Genomic DNA, 23,574 nt, shown 5'->3' on the forward strand with positions numbered 1-23,574 from the left:
GATTTTTTCATGATGGCCATTCTGACCAGTGTGAGATGATACAGCATGGTGGTTTTGATTTGCATTTCTCTAATGATTAGTGATGTTGAGCATCCTTTCATGCGTTTGTTGGCAATCTGTATATCTTCTTTGGAGAAATGTCTATTTAGGTCTTCGGGCCATTTTTGGATTGGGTTGTTTGTTTTTTTGATAGTGAGCTGCATGAGCTGCTTGCATAGTTTGGATATTAATCCTTTGTCAGTTGCTTCATTAGAAAATATTTTCTCGCATTCTGACGGCTGTCTTTTTGTCTTGTTTATAGTTTCCTTTGCTGTGCAAAAGGTTTTAAGTTTCATTAGGTCCCATTTGTTTATTTTTGTTTTTATTTCCATTTCTCTAGGAGGTGGGTCAAAAAGGATCTTGCTGTGATTTATGTCATAGAGTGTTCTGCCTATGTTTTCCTCTAAGAGTTTGATAGTGTCTGGCCTTACATTTAGGTCTTTAATCCATTTTGAGTTTGTGTGTATAGTGTTAGGCAGTGTTCTAATTTCATTCTTTTCCATGTAGATGTCCAGGTTTCCCATCACCACATAGTGAAGAGGTTGTCTTCTCCATTGTATGTTCTTGCCTCCTTTATCAAAAATAAGGTGACCATATGTGCATGGGTGTATCTCTGGGCTTTCTATCCTGTTCCATTGATATCTATATTTCTGTTTTTGTGCCAGTACCATACTGTGTTGATTACTGTAGCTTTGTAGTATAGTCTGAAGTCAGGGAGCCTGATTCCTCCAGCTCCGTTTTTCATTCTCAAGATTACTTTGGCTATTTGGGGTCTTTTGTGTTTCCAAACAAATTGTAAATTTTTTTGTTCTAGTTCTTTGAAAAATGCCAATTATAGCTTGATAGGGATTTTCACAGAATCTGTAGATTGCTTTGGGTATTAGAGTCATTTTCACAATATTGATTCTTCCAATCCAGGAACATGGTATATCTTTCCATCTGTTTGTATCATCTTTAATTTCTTTCATCAGTGTCTTATAGCTTTCTGCATACAGTTCTTTTGTCTCCTTAGGTAGGTTTATTCCTAGGTGTTTTATTCTTTTTTGTTGAAATAGCAAATTGGAGTGTTTCCTTAATTTCTCTCCCATATTTTTTGTTGTTAGTGTATATGAATGCAAGAGATTTCTGTGCATTAATTTTGTATCCTGCTACTCTACCACAGTCACTGATTAGCGCTAGTAGTTTTCCGGTAGCATCTTTAGGATTCTCTATGTATAGTATCATGGCATCTGCAAACATGGCAGTTTTACTTCTTCTTTTCCAATTTGGATTCCTTTTATTTTTTTTCTTCTCTGATTGCCGTGGCTAAAACTTCCAAAACTATGTAGAATAACAATGGTGAGGGTGGGCACACTTGTCTCCCTGATCTTAGAGGAAATAGTTTCAGTTTTTCACCATTGAGAATGATGTTGGCTGTGTGTTTGTCTTATACGACCTTTATTATGTTCAGGTAGGTTCACTCTATGCCAACTTTCTAGAGAGTTTTTATCATAAGTGGGTGTTGGATTTTGTCAAAAGCTTTTTCTGCATCTATTGAGATTATCATACATTTTTTGTCCTTCAATATATTAATACAGTGTATCACATTGATTGATTTGCATTTATGGAAGAATCCTTGCATTCCTGGGATAAACCCCACTTGATCCTGTTGTATGATCCTTTTAATGTGCTGTTGGATTCTGTTTGCTAGTATTTTGTTCAGGATTATTGCATCTATGCTCATCAGTGATAGCGGCCTGTAGTTTTCTTTTTTTGTGACATCTTTGTATGGTTTTGGTATTAGGGTGATGGTTGTCTCATAGAATGAGTTTGGGAGTGTGGGAGTATGGGAGTGTTTCTCCCTCTGCTATATTTTGGAAGCTCTTCTCTAAATGTTTGATAGAATCTGCCTGTGAAGCCATCTGGTCCGGGGCTTTGTTTGTTGGAAGATTTTTAATCACAATTTCAATTTCAGTGCTTGTGACTGGTCTGTTCATATTTTCTATTTCTTTCTGGTTCAGTCTTGGAAGGTTGTACTTTTCTAAGAAATTGTCCATTTCTTCCAGGTTGTCCAGTTTATTGGCATATAATGGCTTGCAGTAGTCTCTCATGATCCTTTGTATTTCTGCAGTGGCCGTTGTTACTTCTCCTTTTTCATTTCTAATTCTTTTGATTTGAGTCTTCTCCCTTTTTTTCTTGATGAGTCTGGCTAAAGGTTTATCAATTTTGTTTATCTTCTCAAACAACCAGGTTTTAATTTTACTGATCTTTGCTATTGTTTCCTTCATTTCTTTTTCATTTATTTCTGATCTGATCTTTATGATTTCTTTCCTTCTGCTAACTTTTTGGGGTTTTTCTGTTTTTCTTTCTCTAATTGCTTTAGGTGTAAGGTTTGGTTGTTTATTTTACATTTTTCTTGTTTCTTGAGGTAGGATTATATTGCTATAAACTTCCTGCTTAGAAGTCCTTTTGCTGTATCCTATAGGTATTGGGTCATTGTTGTTTCATTGTCATTTGTTTCTAGATATTTTTTGATTTCCTCTTTGCTTTCTTCAGTGATCTCTTGGTTATTTAGTAGCATATTTTTTAGCCTCCGTGTGTTTGTATTTTTTACAGATTTTTTTCCTGTATTTGATATCTAGTCTCATAGCGTTGTGGTCAGAAAAGGTACTTGGTACGATTTCAACTTTCTTAAATTTATGGAGGCTAGGTTTGTAACCCAAGATATGATCTATCCTAGTGAATGTCCCACGAGCACTTGAGAAGAAAGTGTATTCTGTTGTTTTTCGATGGGATGTCCCATAAATATCAATTAAGTCCATCTGGTCTAATGTGTTATTTAAAGCTTGTGTTTCCTTATTTATTTCCATTTTGGTTGATCTGTCCATTGGTGAAATTGGGGTGTTGGAGTCCCCTAGTATGATTGTGTTATTGTTGATTTCCCTTTTTATGGCTCTTAGCATTTGCCTTATGTATTGAGGTGCTCCTATGTTGGGTGCATAAAATTTACGATTGTTATATCTTCTTTTTGGATTGATCCCTTGATCATTATGTAGTGTCCTTTTTTGTCTGGTAATAGTCTTTGTTTTAAAGTCTCTTTGGTCTGATATGTGTATTGTTACTCTAGCTCTCTTTTGATTTCCCTTGGTATGGAATATCTTTTTCCATCCCCTCACTTTCAGTCTTAGGTGTCATTAGGTCTGAAATGTGTCTCTTGTAGACACCATATATATGGGTCTTGTTTTTGTATCCATTCAGCCAGTCTATGTCTTTTGGTTGGAGCATTTAATGCATTCACATTTAAGGTTATTATCAATATGTATGTTCCTATTACCATTTCCTTAATTGTTTTGGCTTTGTTTGTGTAAGTCTTTTTCTTCTCTTGTGTTTCCCACTTAGAGAAGTTCCTTTAGCATTTGTTGTAAAGCTAGCTTGGTGGTGCTGAATTCTCTTAATTTTTGCTTGTCTCTAAAGGTTTTAATTTCTCCACTGAATCTGAATGAGATCTTTGCTGGGTAGAGTAATGTTGGTTGTAGGTTTTTCCTTTTCATCACTTTAAATATGTCATGCCACTCCCTTCTGGCCTGCAGAGTTTCTGCTGAAATATCAGCTGTTACCCTTATGGGGATTCCCTTGTATGTTATTTGTTGCTTTTCCCTTGCTGCTTTTAATATTTTTTCTTTGTATTTAATTTTTGATAGTTTGATTAATATGTGTCTTCGCATGTTTCTCCTGGGATTTTTCCTGTGTGGGACTCTCTGTGCTTCCTGGACTTGACTATTTCCTTTTCCAAGTTAAGGATGTTTTCAACTATAATCACTTTGAATATTTTCTCAGACCCTTTCTTTTCCTCTTCTTCTTCTGGGACCCCTATAATTCGAATGTTGGTGCATTTAGTATTGTCCCAGATCTCTGAGACTGTCATCAATTCTTTTCCTTCTTTTTCCTTTTCTTCTCTGTGGCAGTTATTTCCACTATTCTATGTTCCAGGTCACTTATCCATTCCTCTGCCTCAGGTACTCTGCTATTGATTCCTTCTAGAGTATTTTTAATTTCATTTATTGTGGCGTTCATCATTGTTTGTTTGCTCTTTAATTCTTCTAGCTCCCCATTAAACATTTCTTGTATTTCCTCCATTCTTTTTCCAAGATTTTGGATCACCTTTGGTATCATTACTCTGAATTCTTTTTCAGGCGGACTGTCTATTTCCTCTTCATTTGTTTGGTCTGGTGGGTTTCTGCCTTGCTCCTCCATCTGCTGTGTGTTTCTCTGTCTTCTCATTTTGCTTATCTTACTGTGTTTGGGGTCTCCTTTTCACGGTCTGCAAGTTTGTAGTTCCCGTTATTTTTGGTGTCTTCCCCCAGTGGGTAAGGTTGGTTCAGTGGGTTGTGTAGGTTCCCTGGTGGAGGGGACTGGTGCCTGTGTTCTGATAGGGGGGTCTGGATCTTGTCCCTCTGGTGGGCAGGGCCATGTCTGTGTGCATTTTTTGAGGTGTCTGTGAACTTAGTATGACTTTAGCCTGCCTCTCTGCTAATGCATGGGTTTGTGTTCCTGTCTTGCTAATTGTTTGACATGGGGCGTCCAGCATTGGAGCTTGCTGGCTGTTGGGTGGAGCTGGGTCTTAAGTGTTGAGACGGAGATCTCTGGGAGAACTCTCACCAATTAATATTATGTGGGGCCGGTAGGTCTTTGGTGGTCCAATGTCCTGGACTTGGCTCTCCCACCTCAGTGGCTCCGGCCCGACACCTGGCCAGAGCACCAAGACCCTGCTAGCTGCTCGGCACGAGAGAAAAGGAAAAAAACAAATCAAAACAAAAAATGAACAGACAGACCCCAAGACAAATGGTAAAAGAAAAACTAAACGGGCAAAATTACACAAAGAAACATTCACACACACTCATGAGAATAAACAAAAAAAAAAAGGAAGATAGCAACCAAACCGATAAACAAACCCACCAATGAAAACAAGCACTAAAAACTAAACTAAGATAAATATAAAACCAAAACCAAATCAAATGCAGAAACCAAGTCTACAATTGCTCCCAAAGTCTACCCCCTCAATTTTCAGAACATTCATTGTCTATTCAGGTATTCCACAGATGCAGGGTTTATCAAGCCAATTGTGGGGATTTAATTCGCTGCTCCTGAGGTTTCACAGGGAAATTTCCCTTTCTCTTCTTTGCTCCCACAGCTCCTGGGGTTCAGCTTTGGTTTTGGCCACGCCTCTGCATGTAGGCCACACTTAGGCATCTGTTCCCTACCCAAACAGGGGAGTGTTAAAGCAGGGCCTGATTGGGGCTCTCTTGCTCACTCAGGCCAGGGAAAGGGAGTGGTACAGTAGTCATAATTGAAATGTGGGGTGTGCCTGCGGCGGCAGAGGCCAATATGATATTGCAAAAGACCTGAGGCCTGCTGTGTGTTCTCTCAGGGAGTTGGGCCTGGATCATGGGACCCTGGCAGTGGTGTGCTGTACAGGCTCCCAGGGGGTGGTGGGTAGTGACCTGTGCTTGCACAAAGGATTCTTGGTGGTAGCAGCAGCAGCTCTAACAGTCTGTGCCTGCCTCTGGAGTCCAAGATGATATCCATGGCTTGCCCTTGTCTCTGGAGCTTGCTTAGGCAGTGCTCTGCCATCTCTGGAGCTTGTTTAGGCATTGTTCTGAATCCCTTCTCCTTGTGCACCCAGAAACAGTGGTCTCTTGCCTCTCCGGCAGGTCCAGACTTTCTCCCAGACTTCCTCTCGGCTAGCTGTGGCACACTAGCCCCCTTCAGGCTGTGTTCATGCAGCCAACCCCAGTCCTCTCCCTGGGATCTGACCTCCAAAGCCTGAGCCCCAGCTCTTAGTCCCCACCTGCCCCGGCAGGTGAGCAGACAAGCCTCTCGGGCTGGTGAGTGCTGGTCGGCACCGATCCTCTGTGAGGGAATCTCTCTGCTTTGCCCTCCGCACCCCTGTTGCTGTGCTCTCCTTGGTGGCTCCGAAGCTTCCCCCCACCACCCTCAGTCTCTACCAGTGAAGGGGCTCCTAGTGTGTGGAAACTTTTCCTCCTTCACAGCTCCCTCCCAGATGTGCAGGTCCCATCCCTCTTCTTTTGTCTCTGTTTTTTCTTTTTTCTTTTGCCCTACCCAGGTTTCTGGGGAGTTTCTTGCCTTTTGGGAAGTCTGAGGTCTTCTGTCAGCATTCAGTAGCTGTTCTGTAGGAGCTGTGCCACATGTAGATGTATTTTTGATGTATTTGTGGGGAGGAAGCTGATCTCCACATCTTACTCCTCCGCCATCTTGAAGGTCTCCCTGATAAATAACTTTTAAAAACAAATATTATCTGTTCCTTGAAAACTCATGATTTAATGAATTGATAGAGCTCTGTTAATTAGTTTATGGGGTTTTTTTTGCTAGAAATATAAATTAATATAAATTATTTCAATATAAATTATTTGCCTTCTTTTAATTTTTATATGTGTAAAGCTTTGAGAAAAGTTGTTCCAACATATCAATAAACAATAGGAAAGAAAAAAAATTTTTAAGCAATATCATCAGATTTTTATTACAAGCAAAATATAATTGCATGGTGTTCCATCTTTAAAAGTTACATTAAATCTTCTATTTGATAATGATGCCATCCTTTGCCAATTTTGATGAAATAAAACATTAGGAACTAACTGATCTGGAAAAGTATTTGTTACCTAGTCATATGGATCATTCACTTTCTGGGAATTTTACTAAAAAGTTACTACCAAGATTTTGTAACTTTTAATTACTACTGTTACCCTTTCACTCAAATGTACCTTGCTTGATATGTTAAATTCATAAGGGGTTGAAGAAATTGGAATATCATTAATTTCAATATGTATTTGCTCACACTTCTTATGAATTACTTTTTGTCATATGTTTTAAATATATTTTATTAATAATTTGGAGTTGTAGATATGGATATTTCAGTTGTTTTTTTTTTTTTTAAATATCTGTTCTGTACCCTAATTGGCAAAGCCAGACAGACAAGCAGGTAAATCCAGCTTACTCACTGCCAGAAAACATTTCATTTCATTTGTTTTCAGTCAAAATCAGTGTGTTAATGTGTAATGCATCTCTCTGACATCTCATTTATTAATGTCAATTCCGATGTTAAGTCATGGAATTCTTTCTGACTTTGTTGCCTAATGCTGTAGCTTCAGTAATTCTTATTGATGCTTTCCTTGCTCTGATAAAATTCTACTTCAGGAGTAATTCTTCTTCTTCTACAAGAGTAGAGGTTTCGAAGAAGAAGGTCAATACTGAAAAACTCTTATAATTCTAGATTCCTCTCAGTAATAGAGCTGAATTCAGAAGATCTCCAAATGGGTCAAACACTGATTCTAATGCTTCACCTTGTGCTTACAAACAAAACAGGAGACACTAACTCTTTCTCTCTCTCTTTCTTTCTCTCTCTCTGTATATATATATATATATATATATATATATATATATATATATATATATATATATATATATACACACACACACACACACACAATATGTCATCTATGTCTATATCCATCTATCCATAAAACCAACCAATTTACTATACAACTATATAACTAACTAACTATGAAAGACACAAAGACCTCTGGTGGTACCTTAATAAAAGATTCTTCAGAGACACAAGTTTTTCCAATTGCCCCAAATAGTGATCCAGAGTTTTTTATACCCTTTAAAGAAATGTATCATGGTAAGTTTATTCCAGAATTTGTGAATGCTTTGCACTCTTTTTCAAAGTGGAGAAGAGCTACTATTAAAGGCAGATTGAAAGGTGAATCAACCTGATACTTGTACTATAAGTACAGATGAAATTTAAGAAAGAGTACAGGGAAATTGAGGGTCTCAATATTGATTTCCTAATGTTATGTTTGGAAGGATCTTTGTTCATTGGGGTACAAATATAGTTGCAATAGACAAGTGAAAATATAGGCCTAGCAAATAAAAAAGGTGAGAGATGCAGGTTTCTACCTTACAAAAATTGAGGAGAGTAGAAATAGTAGTTATATAAGGAGTATTGATTCATTTATTTCTTGTGTTAATTTTTCTTGAAAGAAGACTGGAGGCTGAAGTTTTGTGTTTATAATATAATATTTTAAAAACTGAACATAGTGATTCACAAAGAGTAAAAATCAATAAATAGTGTTAATAAATAAAATTTAATAATAAATCAATTGAAATAAACATATTTGATATAAACATTCTTTGTCTTTTTCTATTAAAGTTAATACTCTGATGGAAAGTTAATACATACATTTAAAAAGGAGTGACTAGTAGAGAATTACAAGTAATATTGATAGATTAGGTTTCTATTTAAATTAGAGAAAATACTTCAGTAACTGTAAATCTAAAATTGACAATGATAAATTGGATAGCATTTAAAGTCTAAAACTATTAAGTGCTTTCTTTGTGATTTTTATACAATTTAAAAATGAATGAAATTCATTTATTATTTAGGGTAAATTTAAATAACCTGATGCCATTACATTTTTTTAGATGGAAAATTTGAGGAAAAATGGCATAATTTCTGAAACTTTTAAGCATTTTTATGTAAAACTGAATAATGTAAATACAGATCTAACTTCTGCAATTAAAAAAGGTAGACTAGAAAGAACAACTCAAAACTACCCCTTTGATCAGTCAACTTAATTTAGATGATCTGTCATCACAAAGACATTTCTGAACTTATTCAACTAGTATGTGTTTTAACATGTGGATTCATAACCTTTTCCTGCCTGTATGAATGAGTGATATACACATCCTTATAACCAGTTAAGATAATATGTATTTGTTAAAATTATTATTTTAAAAAGTCCTCTATTGAATTATCTCACAAAATACAGTAACAGAAAGAAGATGATAAATTACCTTTATCACATAATGTATCTTTATAAATGAAATAATGCAAGTATAAGTATTTTGTTAATATATTCTTAAGTATATTTCTGTTTGTCAGAAGAGAAATGAAGCCTTAATTATCATATTAGGTTATATTTAAAATGTCAAACGTTCACATCACAGTATGCATAAATATGGTTACGATTTTTATCAGAATCTATAAGGAAGAAGTCAAAGCTCAGGGAGACCTATGGAAAAACTGCTACTTACTGAGACAATGATTACTGTATGGAAAAAAATATTATCACAATACATTTTAAATTATTATTGATTACTTATTTTAAGAAGTAAAGTGAATTTTGACATTCCCTTCATCTGGTCTAGAATGTCCTTAGCAGTCAAAAATTAGGAGATTAGCCTTTTAAGAGAACTCTAAAAGCCTAGTACTGCACATACAGCTTGAAAGAAAGAAACAAACAGAGAGAGAGGGAGGGAGGGAGCGAGGGAGGAAGGAAGGAAGAGAGAAGAAAGAAATCACAACTGGATAACTGTCATGCAGGCTCATAGAGAATTAATGAAATTTTACCTACATACCTTGCAACTGAATCTTATTCTCAGGACTCTGAACCAGAACAGAACTGACAGAATCTAGGTTGTCATAGTTACTGCAGCCAAGAGGACCAGTCCGTGTTTCTGTTACCTAAAGAACAAAACACCAACTTTATTTTATATACCAGACTTTACCGTGTTCTTTCCATTCAATGTAGTTGTCACACACTGATATTATACATCTGACAGTAAACATCACCAAAAGGTCTAGGATCTGATACACACCAACAGTACACCTAAGCACAGAGGAGACAAATGACACCCTTTATCTTCAATTCCATTTCCTTCTCTTTGGCCAGTCATCAATCTTCAGAGAAAATAATGGAAGCCCTCTTTGGTCAACAACATCCTTCATGTAAGCTCACTGATTTTACCCAAGATAAGACAGAGCATGCTTTTAGGTAGAGAGCAAGTCTGACTCATATGAGAATTGTTTTTTGTTTGTTTAACTTTCTTCAATAAACCAAAACCATTTACCAGGCTATGGTCTAAAGACTGATATTATTATTTTATTCTTCTACTTAAAAATCTATAATTTCCCATTCTTTTATGGTGGTATCAATGTCTAAACTCTTCTGCTTGGCTTCCATCTGCCCCACTTCTCCCAGCAGGCAGGCGATCTTGCTGTCCAGCTGGACTTTGTTAATTCTATGCCTTTGTTTATATAACATCCTTCACCTTATCCCACCTTTCTCCTTTTGGACTAATTGGTTTTCTCTATCCTCAAGATCAACCTCATGTTCAAACACCCACACAAAGTAGTCCCTAATGATTCCCACTTGTATTACTTCACCATTTCTACAAAGTTATGGTTTGCAGGGCCCAACCTTAGCACTTAATTATGGAATCACATATTGCAGAGTAATTTTTTTCCCATGGGTGTCTTGGATGGATGGTATCAGGAGATGAGGAGGCATTTAATCAATTATGTCAGACTGGAAATTTGTCCTGAGGATATATTTTTTTAAAACCAAACATTTTAAAGCAGAGAAGTATTGTAATCATTTTTGTGTTTTAAGAAGATATTCACAACAACCAGAATAGTTTGCAAAACATCATTCAGCTCATTTTATTTCGCAGTTCACAGCCACATAATGGCTTCCCATCTAGCTCAGGGTAAAAGCCAGAGCCCTTTTCCATGGCTAAAAAGATGCCCTATTTTCCAGCTCCCTGTTACCTCTCTGAACTCATCTCTCTTCCACTTTTCCTTATTTACTCCACTCCAAGAACACTGGCTTCTTTGCTGTTCCCCCAACACATGCTAGCTATCCTCCTGCTTCATGATTTTTGACTTGCTGTTCCCGAACCTGGAATGTTCTTCCAGGTTCTAAGCTCACTTGTTCACTTTCTTCAAGTTTTTGTTCAAATGTCTCTCTCTCTGGACTTCTTGGACTAACCTATTTTAAATGAATATACCTTCCCACATTTCCCTCTTCCAACCATTATTTCCTTTGCTCCTTACATTGTTCTATCTTTTCCACAGTGGTTTTCAGCTTCTAACATGCTGTATAATTTACTCACTTAACATGATTATGGTCAACACCTCTTATTAGAACGCAAGCTCCACAAGTGCAGAGAATATTGCCTATTTGTTTACTGAAGTATTCACAGAACGTATTATTTTCTGGTATAAACCCATAGGTATTAATATTAAGACAAAGAGAAGCAGAGAGTGTGAGGGGAAAACCAAACCAAGGAAGATGTTAAGGCCATTATCAAGATGATGAAGGCCTGAATGCAGCAGTGGCAATATGATTTATCTGAAGAAGATGGATTTTGAAAAACAATTAGAATGGGCAAGATTATGAAACATTGAAAATGTACATGATGGAAGGAGGGAAATGCAACAGAAGTTTCTGGCATAAGTGATAACATTAAGATATGGAGCAAAGAAGCTCCACTGTGAAGAGAATGTAAGGAAGCCTGGTTTTGATTATTTTGACTCTGAGTTGAATAACACTCTTAGTTGGAAACATCCCGTAGAAGAAGTGACGATGTAGATATATTTCTTAGAAGTTACCTCGAAGATGGGATTACTATTTTAGGAATCAAAAACTTATAGGTGATAATCAAAGATAGGGCGATGGACACTTTAGCTCAGATGCATGGAGGGAATGCATAATTGTATCATGACAATTCTACCATATTTTCTAAACATTGAGTCCATTAGAATAACCGAGATTGGCTATGAGCACACAGCAACAATTGGGAATGTGATTTACTCTAACACCACACTGACTGTGTAGTCCTCTAATGCTGTTTTCCAGTGGTGACACAGAATATCCCTTATTTTGTTCAGGAAAATAATTTCTGATGTTGATATGTGTCACATACATGCATGTGCATGTATACGTGTGTATGGTTAATATTAAATATAAATGATTAATCACAAATGAGTAAAAGGAAGATTAAGGCACCAAAGGAAATATTTAGAATTTAAGATCATTTAAATCTTCATCTTGTCCTATCAAGTAGCTTAACTATTTTCCCCAACACACACAAATGTATACACACCACATTAATGTAAAGAAATTCCAATGTCTGTCATTTTTAAGGAAGTTTTCTAAATAAAAGTGGCTTAAAGCACATACTCATTGACATAAGAGATCTTAGAAATTGGTATGCAATCTCCTGAACACTTAACCGTTGAAAGAGGATAAATAGCATTGTTTTATCTCATTACAGACAGTGCCTTATATTCAGCTACTGTGTTCTTGAGAATAAATGCAGGAGATTTAAATAACAGTCTTATAAATTTAGAGGTTTGAATATCTCTATCTACCTCTATAGCTATAGATCATTTTATTCCCTTACCTTTCACAGCATACAATAATAAAATATAGTATATCCTACTGATGACTTAATTTTGCTCTTTACCATTCACAGCTGACTTCACTGATCATTGTCCGATTTAATATAAAAATTCACAAACTCTAGCACATTCAATGATGCAAATCCGTTTTTCCAATTGTATTATATTTTAAGAACTTTACATGTCAGCATTAATAAATGTGTCAATACTTACTTTGTATGTTCATTACTAGTGAAAGGAATAAAATGAAAAGAAAGTAATAAAAACTAACTTATTGTACAAATAAGTTCTATAGAGATTTTAACTCTACCAAAAAATGAATTATGTCATTGTGCCACAAAGAGCTTGAACTTTTGTTCATCAGCTGACAGATTAACATCTGATTTTGGGGTCTCCATATATAATGTAACAAAGGAAGAGTTATTAAATAGCTAAACTTAAAAATGATTAAGGGCTTCCCTGGTGGTGCAGTGGTTGGGAATCCGCCTGCCAATGCAGGGGACACAGGTTCAAGCCCTGGTCCGGGAAGATCCCACATGCCACGGAGCAGCTAAGCCCATGAGTCACAACTACTGAGCCTGCGCTCTGGAGCCCACGAGCCACAACTACTGAAGCCCATGTGCCTAGAACCCGTGCTCTGCAATGAGAAGCCACTGCAATGAGAAGCCCACCACGGCAACGAAGAGTAGCCCCCGCTCGCCGCAACTAGAGAAAGCCTGCACACAGCAAGCAAGACCCGATGCAGCCAAAAATAATAAATAAATAATTGATTAATTTAAAAAAGAACTCTAAAAAAATGATTAAGACTGACAATAACCCAGTACTGATAGCATTCAGTGTTTTGATAAATGACATATAGAATGAGAAAAAACATTTTTCTTCACTTATCTCTTAGTGAGAAGATGTTGAAACAGGGAACACTGTTTTTAGGATATAAAAATGATGTTCTTTCTGAGGTGTTACATTGATTTGTGGTTTTATCTGAATATTATGAGGAAAATTAATGTTCTACAGGGGCTGGGAAATTGAAAAGGGGAGTGGAATGTACAGAAATGGAAGACATGGCTAGGCCAGCTGTGGAATGTAAATTCAAAACTTTTCAAAATGTATTTAGCACAAATTTGTATTCAAAATGTAACAAATGTGCTCTTCTCTAATTGACCACTTATGTGAACTGTGTTTAAATATATTGTTAAAATTCAGAAAGGATATTAAAAGTATAGTAAATGAAAAAAAAGAATTATAACCAATATGCTTCAGAAGGAGAGAAAATGGAATGATATAAAATGCTCAATTAAAACTACAGAAGGCAGACAAAGAGTGGAGGACAAAAAGAAGGAACAAAGAACAAGGGCAACAAATAGAAAACATTAATGAATATGGGAGATATTAATGCAGCTATATCAATAATCACTTGCAACATCCACACATCAATTAAAAGACAGAAATTGTCAGAACGGAGCAAAAAACAAGGCCAAGCTATAGACTGTCCACAAGGAACCCACTTTAAATCTACATATAGAGTAAAAGTAAATAAATGGAGAAAAATATACGATTCTAACACTAATCAAAAGAAAGTAAGAGTATAATTACATAACTATCTTAATTACAGACAGAGCAGACTTTGAAGCTAGTAAAGTAACAAGGAATAAAGAAGGACATCACATAATGATGAAAATGTCAACTCTCCAAGAAGATATAATAATACTTAATATGTATGTGCCTAACAACAGTGCATCAAACTATATGAGGCAAAAATTAATAGAATTGTAAAAAGAAATGGATGAATCCAATAGCTTAGTTGAAAATTTCAACACCCTTCTATTAGAAATGGACAGGTCCAACAGGCAGAAATGTAAGTAAACCTTACTTACAACTTACTGTTGTAAACCAACTGTAAGATGGCAACAGCAATACTTAAAAAAACACTTGACAAACAGACAACATTAGCATCTAATGATCACGAAGCTCTGCAATTTCCTTATCAGGGAATTTAAAAGAACAATGAGGTAGCATTATCCATTCCCAAATGTCTTAAAATAGTATAATGATAGAATATGCCAAGTGCTGATAATAATGCAGAAGAAGTGTAATTCTCATACACTGCAGCTGGGAGTGTAAATTAGTACCACCACTTACATTTTAGAAAATTCTTTGAAACTATCTACATAAGCAGATGGAGGCAAATCTTATGAGCCCGACCTACAGCCAACAAAAATATGAACATGTGTGTAACCTAAAGACACATGCAAATAGGTTCATAGCAACACCATTCTCAGTAATCCTTAACAGAAAAAAAATCAAAATGTTAATCAATAATTCAATGTATAAGTAAATTGAGGATTTGAATACTGTACCACAAAAAGAATAAATTAAAGTCAATGGCACAGAATAATTTGAATGAATCTCACAAATATAATGTTAAGTGAAATAAGCCACATATATTATGCTTCCTCCAATATGAAGTTCAAAGTCAGAAAAAAATAATTTATGATGTTACAAGCCAGGATGGTGGTTAACACTTTGTGAATAGAAGTTATAGTAGAGGATATAGGGGGACTTCTTGAATTCTGGTAATGTTCTGTGTTTTATATAGATGATGGAAGCTCAAATGTGTTCCAATCTCAATACTATGATTGTGCACTTTTCTGTATATATGTTATATATCAGTAAAACATTTACCAATAAAAGTTGGTTAATATTATTCTCTTCATGAATTACATCAGGGCAGGTACCATGTCGTCTACATCTACATCTGTATGGATATCTATGTATCTATCTATCTACCTATCAATTTATATATCTGTCTGTCATCTATCTATCCATCAGTCATCTATTTATACTACAATACTAGCTTGGATCTTTGCACATGTATCCTTTCAAATTATTATTATAATGTGATTTTGTAAAAAAAAATGTGCTAAAATCTGACACTGAGTGATTGTGAAAAACAAATGACTTATTTTTAGATTATTAACATAATAGCTTACTTAATCAAATCAAATCCCTTTTTAACCTTAAAATCTTAAAATATCGTATTTATTTTATCTTTTTTTCAAGGCCACAATTATGCCTATTCTATAATTGCAGATATGCACATGATAAATCAATTCTATATATTAGGCACTAACTTATAGATTAATCATTCATTTTTATTTTGTAGTTACTCATAATTCCAAAATATATACTTATCTCTGATAAAAAGAAAATAGCCCTTTCCTAATAATCTCATCTATAGGTAAAACAATAAAATTATGATTATATAAGTAAACTAATTAAATATTCCATTTTTCCTAATGGGAATTAATTTTTAGGTTTACTTTGGTTAAAAGTTTTGAAATCCTTTGCAAATAAATCATTGTTTGATATTAAAAAGATAAGAGTTTACTGAATTTCTATAATTAATACTCAAAACAGAAACCCTAATAATGACAACAGTATCAGAAAAAGACACCATGGGTCTATTTGGAAAGACTTCTGAAAGCAACGATGTTTTAAACAAAATTAAAAGCACTATTTCCCAAGAGTAGAACGTTATTTGAGAGAGTAAATATACTAAGAATCAGGAGACTGAAACCCTCAAGATATTTTAATATCTTACTCCTTTTTCTTATCACAAAATTTTCTTTGTTTCAATATGGCAATTATAAAATTACAATCATCTGCTTCCTTTTTTTTTTTTTTACTTATTTAACTGTAAACTCCCTATTCGTAGTTAAACACAGTACCTGGCACGTGGTAGAAATTCAATAATTGTGAACCAAGTTGGTGGATAAATATTTACCTTTTAGTTAGAAGTCTTTATTTAAAAATACTTTAACATTTTTGAAAACCTGTTGAAGAAAATGGAGCAGTGCTAGCATATATAAATTATAGAGCTATCGGGAGTCTTAGAAATCATCTAGCCTCACCATCTCATTACACAAATGAGGTATCTGGAACCTAGGGAAGTTTTACCATCTCCCTATCACATAAGTGAAATGAGAGCTGCAACTGGTCTTGAACCTCCTGACTTATAAATCATATACCCATTCCAAATATCATATTGGCTTTCCAAGCTCTAGACTTAACGTTTTTGAAACTTTGCTTGTCTTAATCGATCTTACTCATTCTGTCTCTCTCTTTCACTCTCTCTACCAATAAAGTTACAACAAAGCACAATTTAATTAGTCTGGATTGAGGTACAAGTCAATCAGAATGGTGTAGTATCTTGGTCATTCTCATGAACAATAAATATTGCTATGAATGTGCAGTCAATATAACTTTGATGGGAAGCCAAATGAGTTAGCTTTTATTCTAAGTATTAATTTATTAATGCTTTGAAATATAACTTCCCACATATTCTTAAATTACTCTAGCCCAGACGTCTGAAAAGGAAAATACAAGTGTTGATTAGTTTCTACTATGTCATAAAACACTATGCTTGTTCTGTTCCTACACATATAGGATCTTTTACCATTGCATATGGTTAAATCTATCAAACTAACAAAAAGTTTTAGAACATGCTGATACCAAAAAAAATGCAATTTTGTATATATAAATTTATATATATATAGTATATGTTATAATTGATTATATGTGATAATTATATCATATGATATAATACTTAAACATATAATTTTATGTATGCAACTATATAAATTTTAGATATTATAATATATAAACTATAGTTAAGTATATATGATAACTATATCATATGGTATTGATATTACATATGATAATTATAAATTGTATATAATTAGAAATTAAATACATATATAACATGTTTCTTTCAAAGGTGAATATTGAGTTAAAAGATATTTTACCATTTTTTTCTTCTGCCAGTCATTAATTTTTATTTCAAAATTTTACTAAGCACTTAACATCAAACTTCAGTTCAATATAGTTATATTTCTTTATCCTGCTGCAATATTTCTTGGCCTTAATATTTAATTAGAAATGAATTTTCAAACACATTGTTAACTATAAGAAGCATATAAAAATATTCATATTGGAATGAATATATCAGTAGCAAAGACTTCCTTAATTTTTTAAATTATTTTACTACCTATAACAGTTTTTTGGGAAAAGTGCAAGAAAAGTGCATGTAAAATGTATGTTCTCAAGTGAAAAATACAAAAGTATATCAATGCTAAATTTCCTTGCATCTCCACACAATAATACACATGACAGTACATTATTCACAATTAATATCATGATTTAAAACATATTTGACACTGTCAATGTTTCTTGAACCTGCTCCAACAATTTAATGGAAGTTTAAAATAGTACATGAGATACAATCAGTGCTCAGACGACTCATATCTTTCCATGAAAATCACAAACATGAAACAAAAATAAATTCAATGTAAAGGAGCAGTACCATTGTTGAATTATTTATCTATGCAAATGACTTTATATTGAAAATTATTTCCCCTAATTCAATTCCCCTTAGTTTCAATAGATAACACACTTTCAACTATTAGAATCATAGATTTATAGGATTGTGGGGTTTTTTTGACATTTAAAAAAATTGAAGTATAGCTGAAGAATTGTATTCTTAAAAGCTATCTAGAGTTTGTTCTAGGGAAGAACAGTGATACTTTAAATGTGAGGATAAAAAGTATAATTATAAACTATATTAAATTATGTATATAAATTATAAAATATAAGGAATGAGAAACAATGTAGATAAAATATAATATGTAAAATAAACTATTAAGTTTTGAGGAGAGTAATACAGAACACATGGCACACATTTAATTTAGGGAGAAAACAGAGTATGTCTTCTTGGAGAGCAATTGCTTCAGTGCAATTTCCACTTATACTAGCTACTGTGAGTCCAGGCATGTCTACAATGATTGACCTATTTTCTCATGCCCTACAAATTATCCTCTATCAAAATAACACACATGTACATGACCCACAATCACCCACAGGTAAACCTGTAGAGAAAGACTGTGTGTGCCCTCTGAGCGCACGTTAAAATACAAAATTGCACAGGAAGCTAGAAAAGAGTTTTCTCAGGTTCTTAAAGTGTCTATTCAGTGTCATATGGAATAAGGTGAACTGGACACAGTTTAGTCAGAAGAAGTCCAAATAACATCAGGACTCCTTTATGCTTAAACCATGGTTATCATGGAATTTAAATGTGTGGCGCCTGATTGGTCTTGGAGAGGTCGAATCTATATGCTCACCCTTACAGACGTTATTTTGATTTATTTTTTAAATAACACAAAGCTTAAGATCACAGCAATTTTAAGAAAACTCTATAGCAAAAAAAAGAAAAAGATTTCATTAGATTTCTTTTTTTTTTTTTTTTGGTTTTCTGGGTCTTTTATTTGTACCCATGTATGTCTGTCACCCCCATGAATGGGCCCAGGAGAATCAACTGACCTCCTAGAACACTTCATGCAGTGAGGGGATGGGGTGAAGAAAGAAAGAAGGAAGTGATTCTGATGCAGGGGTCACCCTCCACCCCTCCTCACTGGTGCAGTTGGGCGGGGAGAAGGGAGGGCCTGATTGTCCTGGTGGCTCAGCACTGCGGGAGACTGGGGGCAGGTGTGGAGGAGGAAGGGCCAGGCTGAAGGCTGGGCTGTTGCTGTCTTCTCCCACCGTTCACTCTGGGCTTGGGTTTGCCATGGCTTCCTTTGGTCCAAATTTTGGCCTGGTGCTTAGTCCTGTGTCCTGTCTGGCTATTGGCCCAGAGGCCTTTTTATGCTGCTGCTGCTGCAGGGCCAGCTGCGTGACCCAGATTCTCAGTGGCCGCATGTAGGCCAGTGAGCAGAACGCCCACTGCTGGCAGTACGCCTCCGGGGTCTGGAAGGCCAGGCCCAGGCGTTCCCCCACAGTACGGTAGCAGCCTTCAGCCGTCTGGAAGCCTTTCCAAGTCAGGCCCTCTTGGATCATGGTGGCTGCCAGCCCGTAGCCCACACCCACACAGACTTCATCAGACTGAACACTGGATCTATCAGGAACCCCATGGGCTGCATTCCATTCAGAGCTCTCGTGGCCCCTCCTGCAAAGGCCTGGACATTGAACTCAAAGATAGTTTGGAGAGCACGGACCACATGTGGGGTAGGAAATACCTCACTGTCTCCTTCTCCTAGGCCACTGGCCCTAAGGAACCACTGGCCAGCACACTGGTCAGACATGATGCTATAGGACTGAGGCTGAGCACTGTATAGTTGTAATAGTGGCTACTCCACAGCAGTCTCTCATAGGCCTCCTGGCCCCAGCTAAGGATGGAAGAAAATTTATCCTGGACCTCCTGTGCCCCACACAGAGCAGCCATCTTGACCATCACATCCACAGCTGCCAGCCACAGTCCTCCAAAGTAAGCACTGGGGTCTGTGGTGACCCATCCATCAAAGGTTTGGTCTGCAAAGCCTCCATTCTCAATGAGTCCATCTTGGTCCTTGTCAAACTTCATTTCAGACTCCATCACAGCCAGACACACAGGCTACATGTCCCTCAGGAAGCACTGGTCACCCATCAGGTAATAGTCCCAATAAACCTGCACAAACTTCAGGTTCAGGTCCTTCCAGTCTGCTATTAGATTTCTAACTACATATATATATATATATTTATAAAACTGACATTTTTTAAAAAGCTGCATTTGTGATAGCTATAACTGACCATGTTACATAAATGGTAACCTTGTACCTCATTATATGAAGTCTAAAGAGATATTGTCATTACACTATAATTGGCTAAAAGTTTTCAATGTATTCAATATTAATGTGAAAAAAATAAAGCTTCACCACCACAGGGCAGTTACAAACAACAAACACAGATTGCAACCCGGTTCAGGGCTGTGGCATGCCATCTGCATTCTGGCAAGAGTTATTAGGCCACCACTGCACGTGTTAATGCTACTGTGAGCCTGAATGCCACTTCCCCCGGACCTGAGAAATTACACTTTAGGGAACTCAGGAGCCAGAGGTTTTTTTCTGTTGCTTCACATAAAAAATAGATGTAATCTCAAATAGCATTCATTACATTTGTTTTAGAAATGAAAGAAACAGAAGAGGTAAAACATTAAGAATGATTTTACTTTCTTTATTGTTTATTCTATGACTTGCAATTTCATTGCCTTTTAGTTGTTAAAGCTACTTAAAATTATCACGAATTTTAAAACGCAATGGCAATTTCAGAATACAAGTACAATTTTTTTGGAGTTCGTGTAAATCATGATATAAAACTAATAGTGTTTTGTAATCATTTACAACAATGATGTTGCCAGCTATCCTATACAAGTGAAAATACAAAACTAGGAGTTACATGAAATGCTACATTGAATATAACAACATCACTGAAGAAATGGGATTAGGAGATTCTTCAGCCCCTATTGCCACTCCCTTGGAGAAAGTAATCTCTAACTGCAAAAGAACATGCATGGCTGTTTCCTCTGGTTTTTCGTATTCATTTCCCAAATAATTTCTGTACCTTTTGATCCAACCACTCCAAGCCATTCCTCTATCTTGATGTGTTTTCTCTCTTCTTTGATGAAGTAAGCAAAGAAGCAGTTAGGCTGAATATACCAAGGATTTTATAGACTCTAACCTACAACTGAGCAAATGCCATTAAGTTCACAAACAAAAACCTGCTGCCAGGACGAGTGAGCAAAGGGTAACACTAAACAGAGCCACTTACTTCATTAATCCTGTTATATAAATTATGTTATCAGTATATTTCTAAATCTATCCAATCTGCCCAATTGGTACTCACCTGGAGTCTCAGTCAAGCAGTTAACTGTGAGCTGATGCTGCAGATGATATAAACACTAACCAATTGACTTATTTCCTTTGCTTCCTTTTGACAGAGTAGCTAAAAATATGCAGATGCAAATGACAAGTGCTGGGGGAAAAGCACCCATCACCATATTAGAGGACGATGGCAGGTGAATCAAGGGTGCTGCCACTCTATCATGGCTGGTAGGACATATAAAGCACAGCCCGGGACAATATGTCACTGTCAAAATGCCAACTGCAAAATGCTCTGCCATACTAAGATGCTGAAGCAGGGCACCTGGTTAGAATAGGCTTATGTTGTGTCGTAAATTTAATAAAACTATTTCGTCATTATTATTTTTAATTTTCTCCTGTAATTTAGGAGTCAGTAGAGTAGCGTAACATTTCCCACAGCTTCCAGTATTTTATTTCAAAAAAATACTTTTCGCTAAAATTGCTGCATGACTCCTCTGAAATTCCACGTTTAATATGACTGTTCTGAACTACTTATTAAAACATTTCTTATTGCTTCTGATTAGAAATGGAAAACTTTTTATTATAGTCTTTTGAAGTTTCAGCAGTATTGAATATTTCTGAATTCCTTAAGCATATCAAAAGCTTCTGACTTCAGTTATCTTATTATAATAGGACAACTAATACCTGTGCACAGACTGGCTAAACTTTCATAACGAGAGTGTCATATTCTTCCATTTGTCACCCAATTAAACAAGCACCCAGAGAACTGATAAGTGTACCACACTAAAACTCAACAGACTGAGGCATAATTAAAGAGACAGAATTGGATTTCTTGTTTCAACTGGCCATTACAGAAATGGTTCTGCTGTCACTCTTTTCTTTCTTCTTTCCTTTCTTTCTTTTTTCTTCTTTCTTTCTTTCTTTCCTTTTTTTTTTCAAAAATTAAATTGGCTCTGCTCACACACAAAACAGTTGGGGCAAATTCAAATTCTTTAGCAACTGATTATCACTAAAAGTCAGCACTAAGATAACTTCAAACGAATTGAAAAACTGTAAGAGAAGGCAGAATCTTATAGTCTACATAAATTACATATGCGTTATTAAAATTCTAAGAGCCAGAAAAAAGCAATAAATTGGCCAAGTATGTCAGCAATATCAAAATCATATTCTTCAGTGCTGTTCTCCGTCCACTTTTTTTTTAGTTGAAACATAGAATGAGGATTATAATTAAGATAATTCTTTATCATAAAAAAATAATGGAAGCATAACAAAAGTGGCAAGGACAAAGTTTCATTTTTCAAGTATGTGTTTGTATATTTCCTGGAATAAATTTAGGAGTAAAATAATAAAAAGCCAATGTGCACTCTCACTGAAATCTTTATTTTCCTTTTCTATTACTCTTGCCCAAATCCTATCTCCATTATATTATTTCTTTCTGACTATTTCCTTCAGAAAACAGGGTGCCAAAGGGACTTCTGGACCTCCATGCCACCTCTGGGACTTCATGGAGACTTGCCGGCAATAAGCATTTCAGTGAGCCCCAGAAACCACGTGCACTGGAGTCCCCTGTGGTTATAAAGCACCAGGTACATGAACTTTGAATCTCTGGAGGTTCTCTTTAGACATACAACCAGGTGATTTTCAGCCACACTAAACACTAAAACCCTCCATGTTCATCATCCTAAAGGAGAAAATGATTCTTCAGTGGGTATACAATTTTGATTTTGTATCTATGAACAATTACAAAGAAAACACTTATTGATTCATATCTCATTCATTTAACATTGTTAGGAAAAATTTTTTAAAGAAGCGATTTACTCTAAGCAACTCAACCTTGGCTCATTTAATTTTTTTGTAAAAAAGCTTTTGTTTTAATTATTCTCTATGGAAGATTTTCAAAATTAGAAAATAATCTGCATTTTAAAACAAATTATAATTTCATCTTTCCTTGGCTCAGTTGGAAAACAAGTAGTCTTTACTTGCTAACATATTGAGTGTATGAGTATTTGCCCGTGTATTATATGAGGCCTGATGAAAACATCTGAGCTGCTACTTCAGCTGTATTATGTTGAGGTGTTATTTCAGCTGTTTAGGTTGGTTGCCTGCTCCCCCTACTTTACTATAATTTAATTTCCCTTATTGATACAACCATTGTGTCTCCCACTAGCAGCCATTTTTGTCTCCTGAAAGTCTATTACTAATCTATTATCAGTAAGAAAGTCAGATAAGCAAGCTGGGCAGATTTGTTCCTGAATAGTTTCTATGTGAAAATATGGAAGACGCCATATCCTAAAGATATGGGGTTTAGGAATGGAAAACTCTTTTGACTGATTACTCAGGAGTCTTCTCTACTTGTCTTTAAGTTTTCTGACATAATATAGTTTAGGTTATTGAAAAATAACACTCAAATTTTTTAAAGTGATATATTTCAAATTACAAGTATCAGGATTATGCTTAATCCTATAGTTATGCTAAATTTTCAAGCATAGAGGATGAAGCAATTAGGTTACCAGAAAGGGAAAAAAACCTCAAAAGTACAGATGGGAATTAATTTCTATTTCTAGGTTTGTCACCTCTTAGTTGCGTAGCTAAAAGTAAGAAGTT

At 35.5% G+C, this 23,574-nt stretch overlaps 1 protein-coding gene across 2 annotated transcripts in view; it reads right to left on the bottom strand.

The window, feature by feature from the left end:
* BRINP3 (BMP/retinoic acid inducible neural specific 3) overlaps positions 1-23,574 on the bottom strand; it is a 404,334-nt gene that overhangs the window by 141,314 nt on the left and 239,446 nt on the right. For both annotated transcript variants that reach the window (XM_060088666.1, XM_060088667.1), the window contains one exon: positions 9,457-9,562. In XM_060088666.1, the coding sequence (XP_059944649.1) occupies positions 9,457-9,562 (106 nt within the window). The remainder of the gene's footprint in view (positions 1-9,456; positions 9,563-23,574) is intronic.

Source organism: Mesoplodon densirostris, chromosome 2 (genome assembly GCF_025265405.1).
Source record: "Mesoplodon densirostris isolate mMesDen1 chromosome 2, mMesDen1 primary haplotype, whole genome shotgun sequence".
NCBI classification, from domain to species: Eukaryota; Metazoa; Chordata; class Mammalia; order Artiodactyla; family Ziphiidae; genus Mesoplodon; species Mesoplodon densirostris.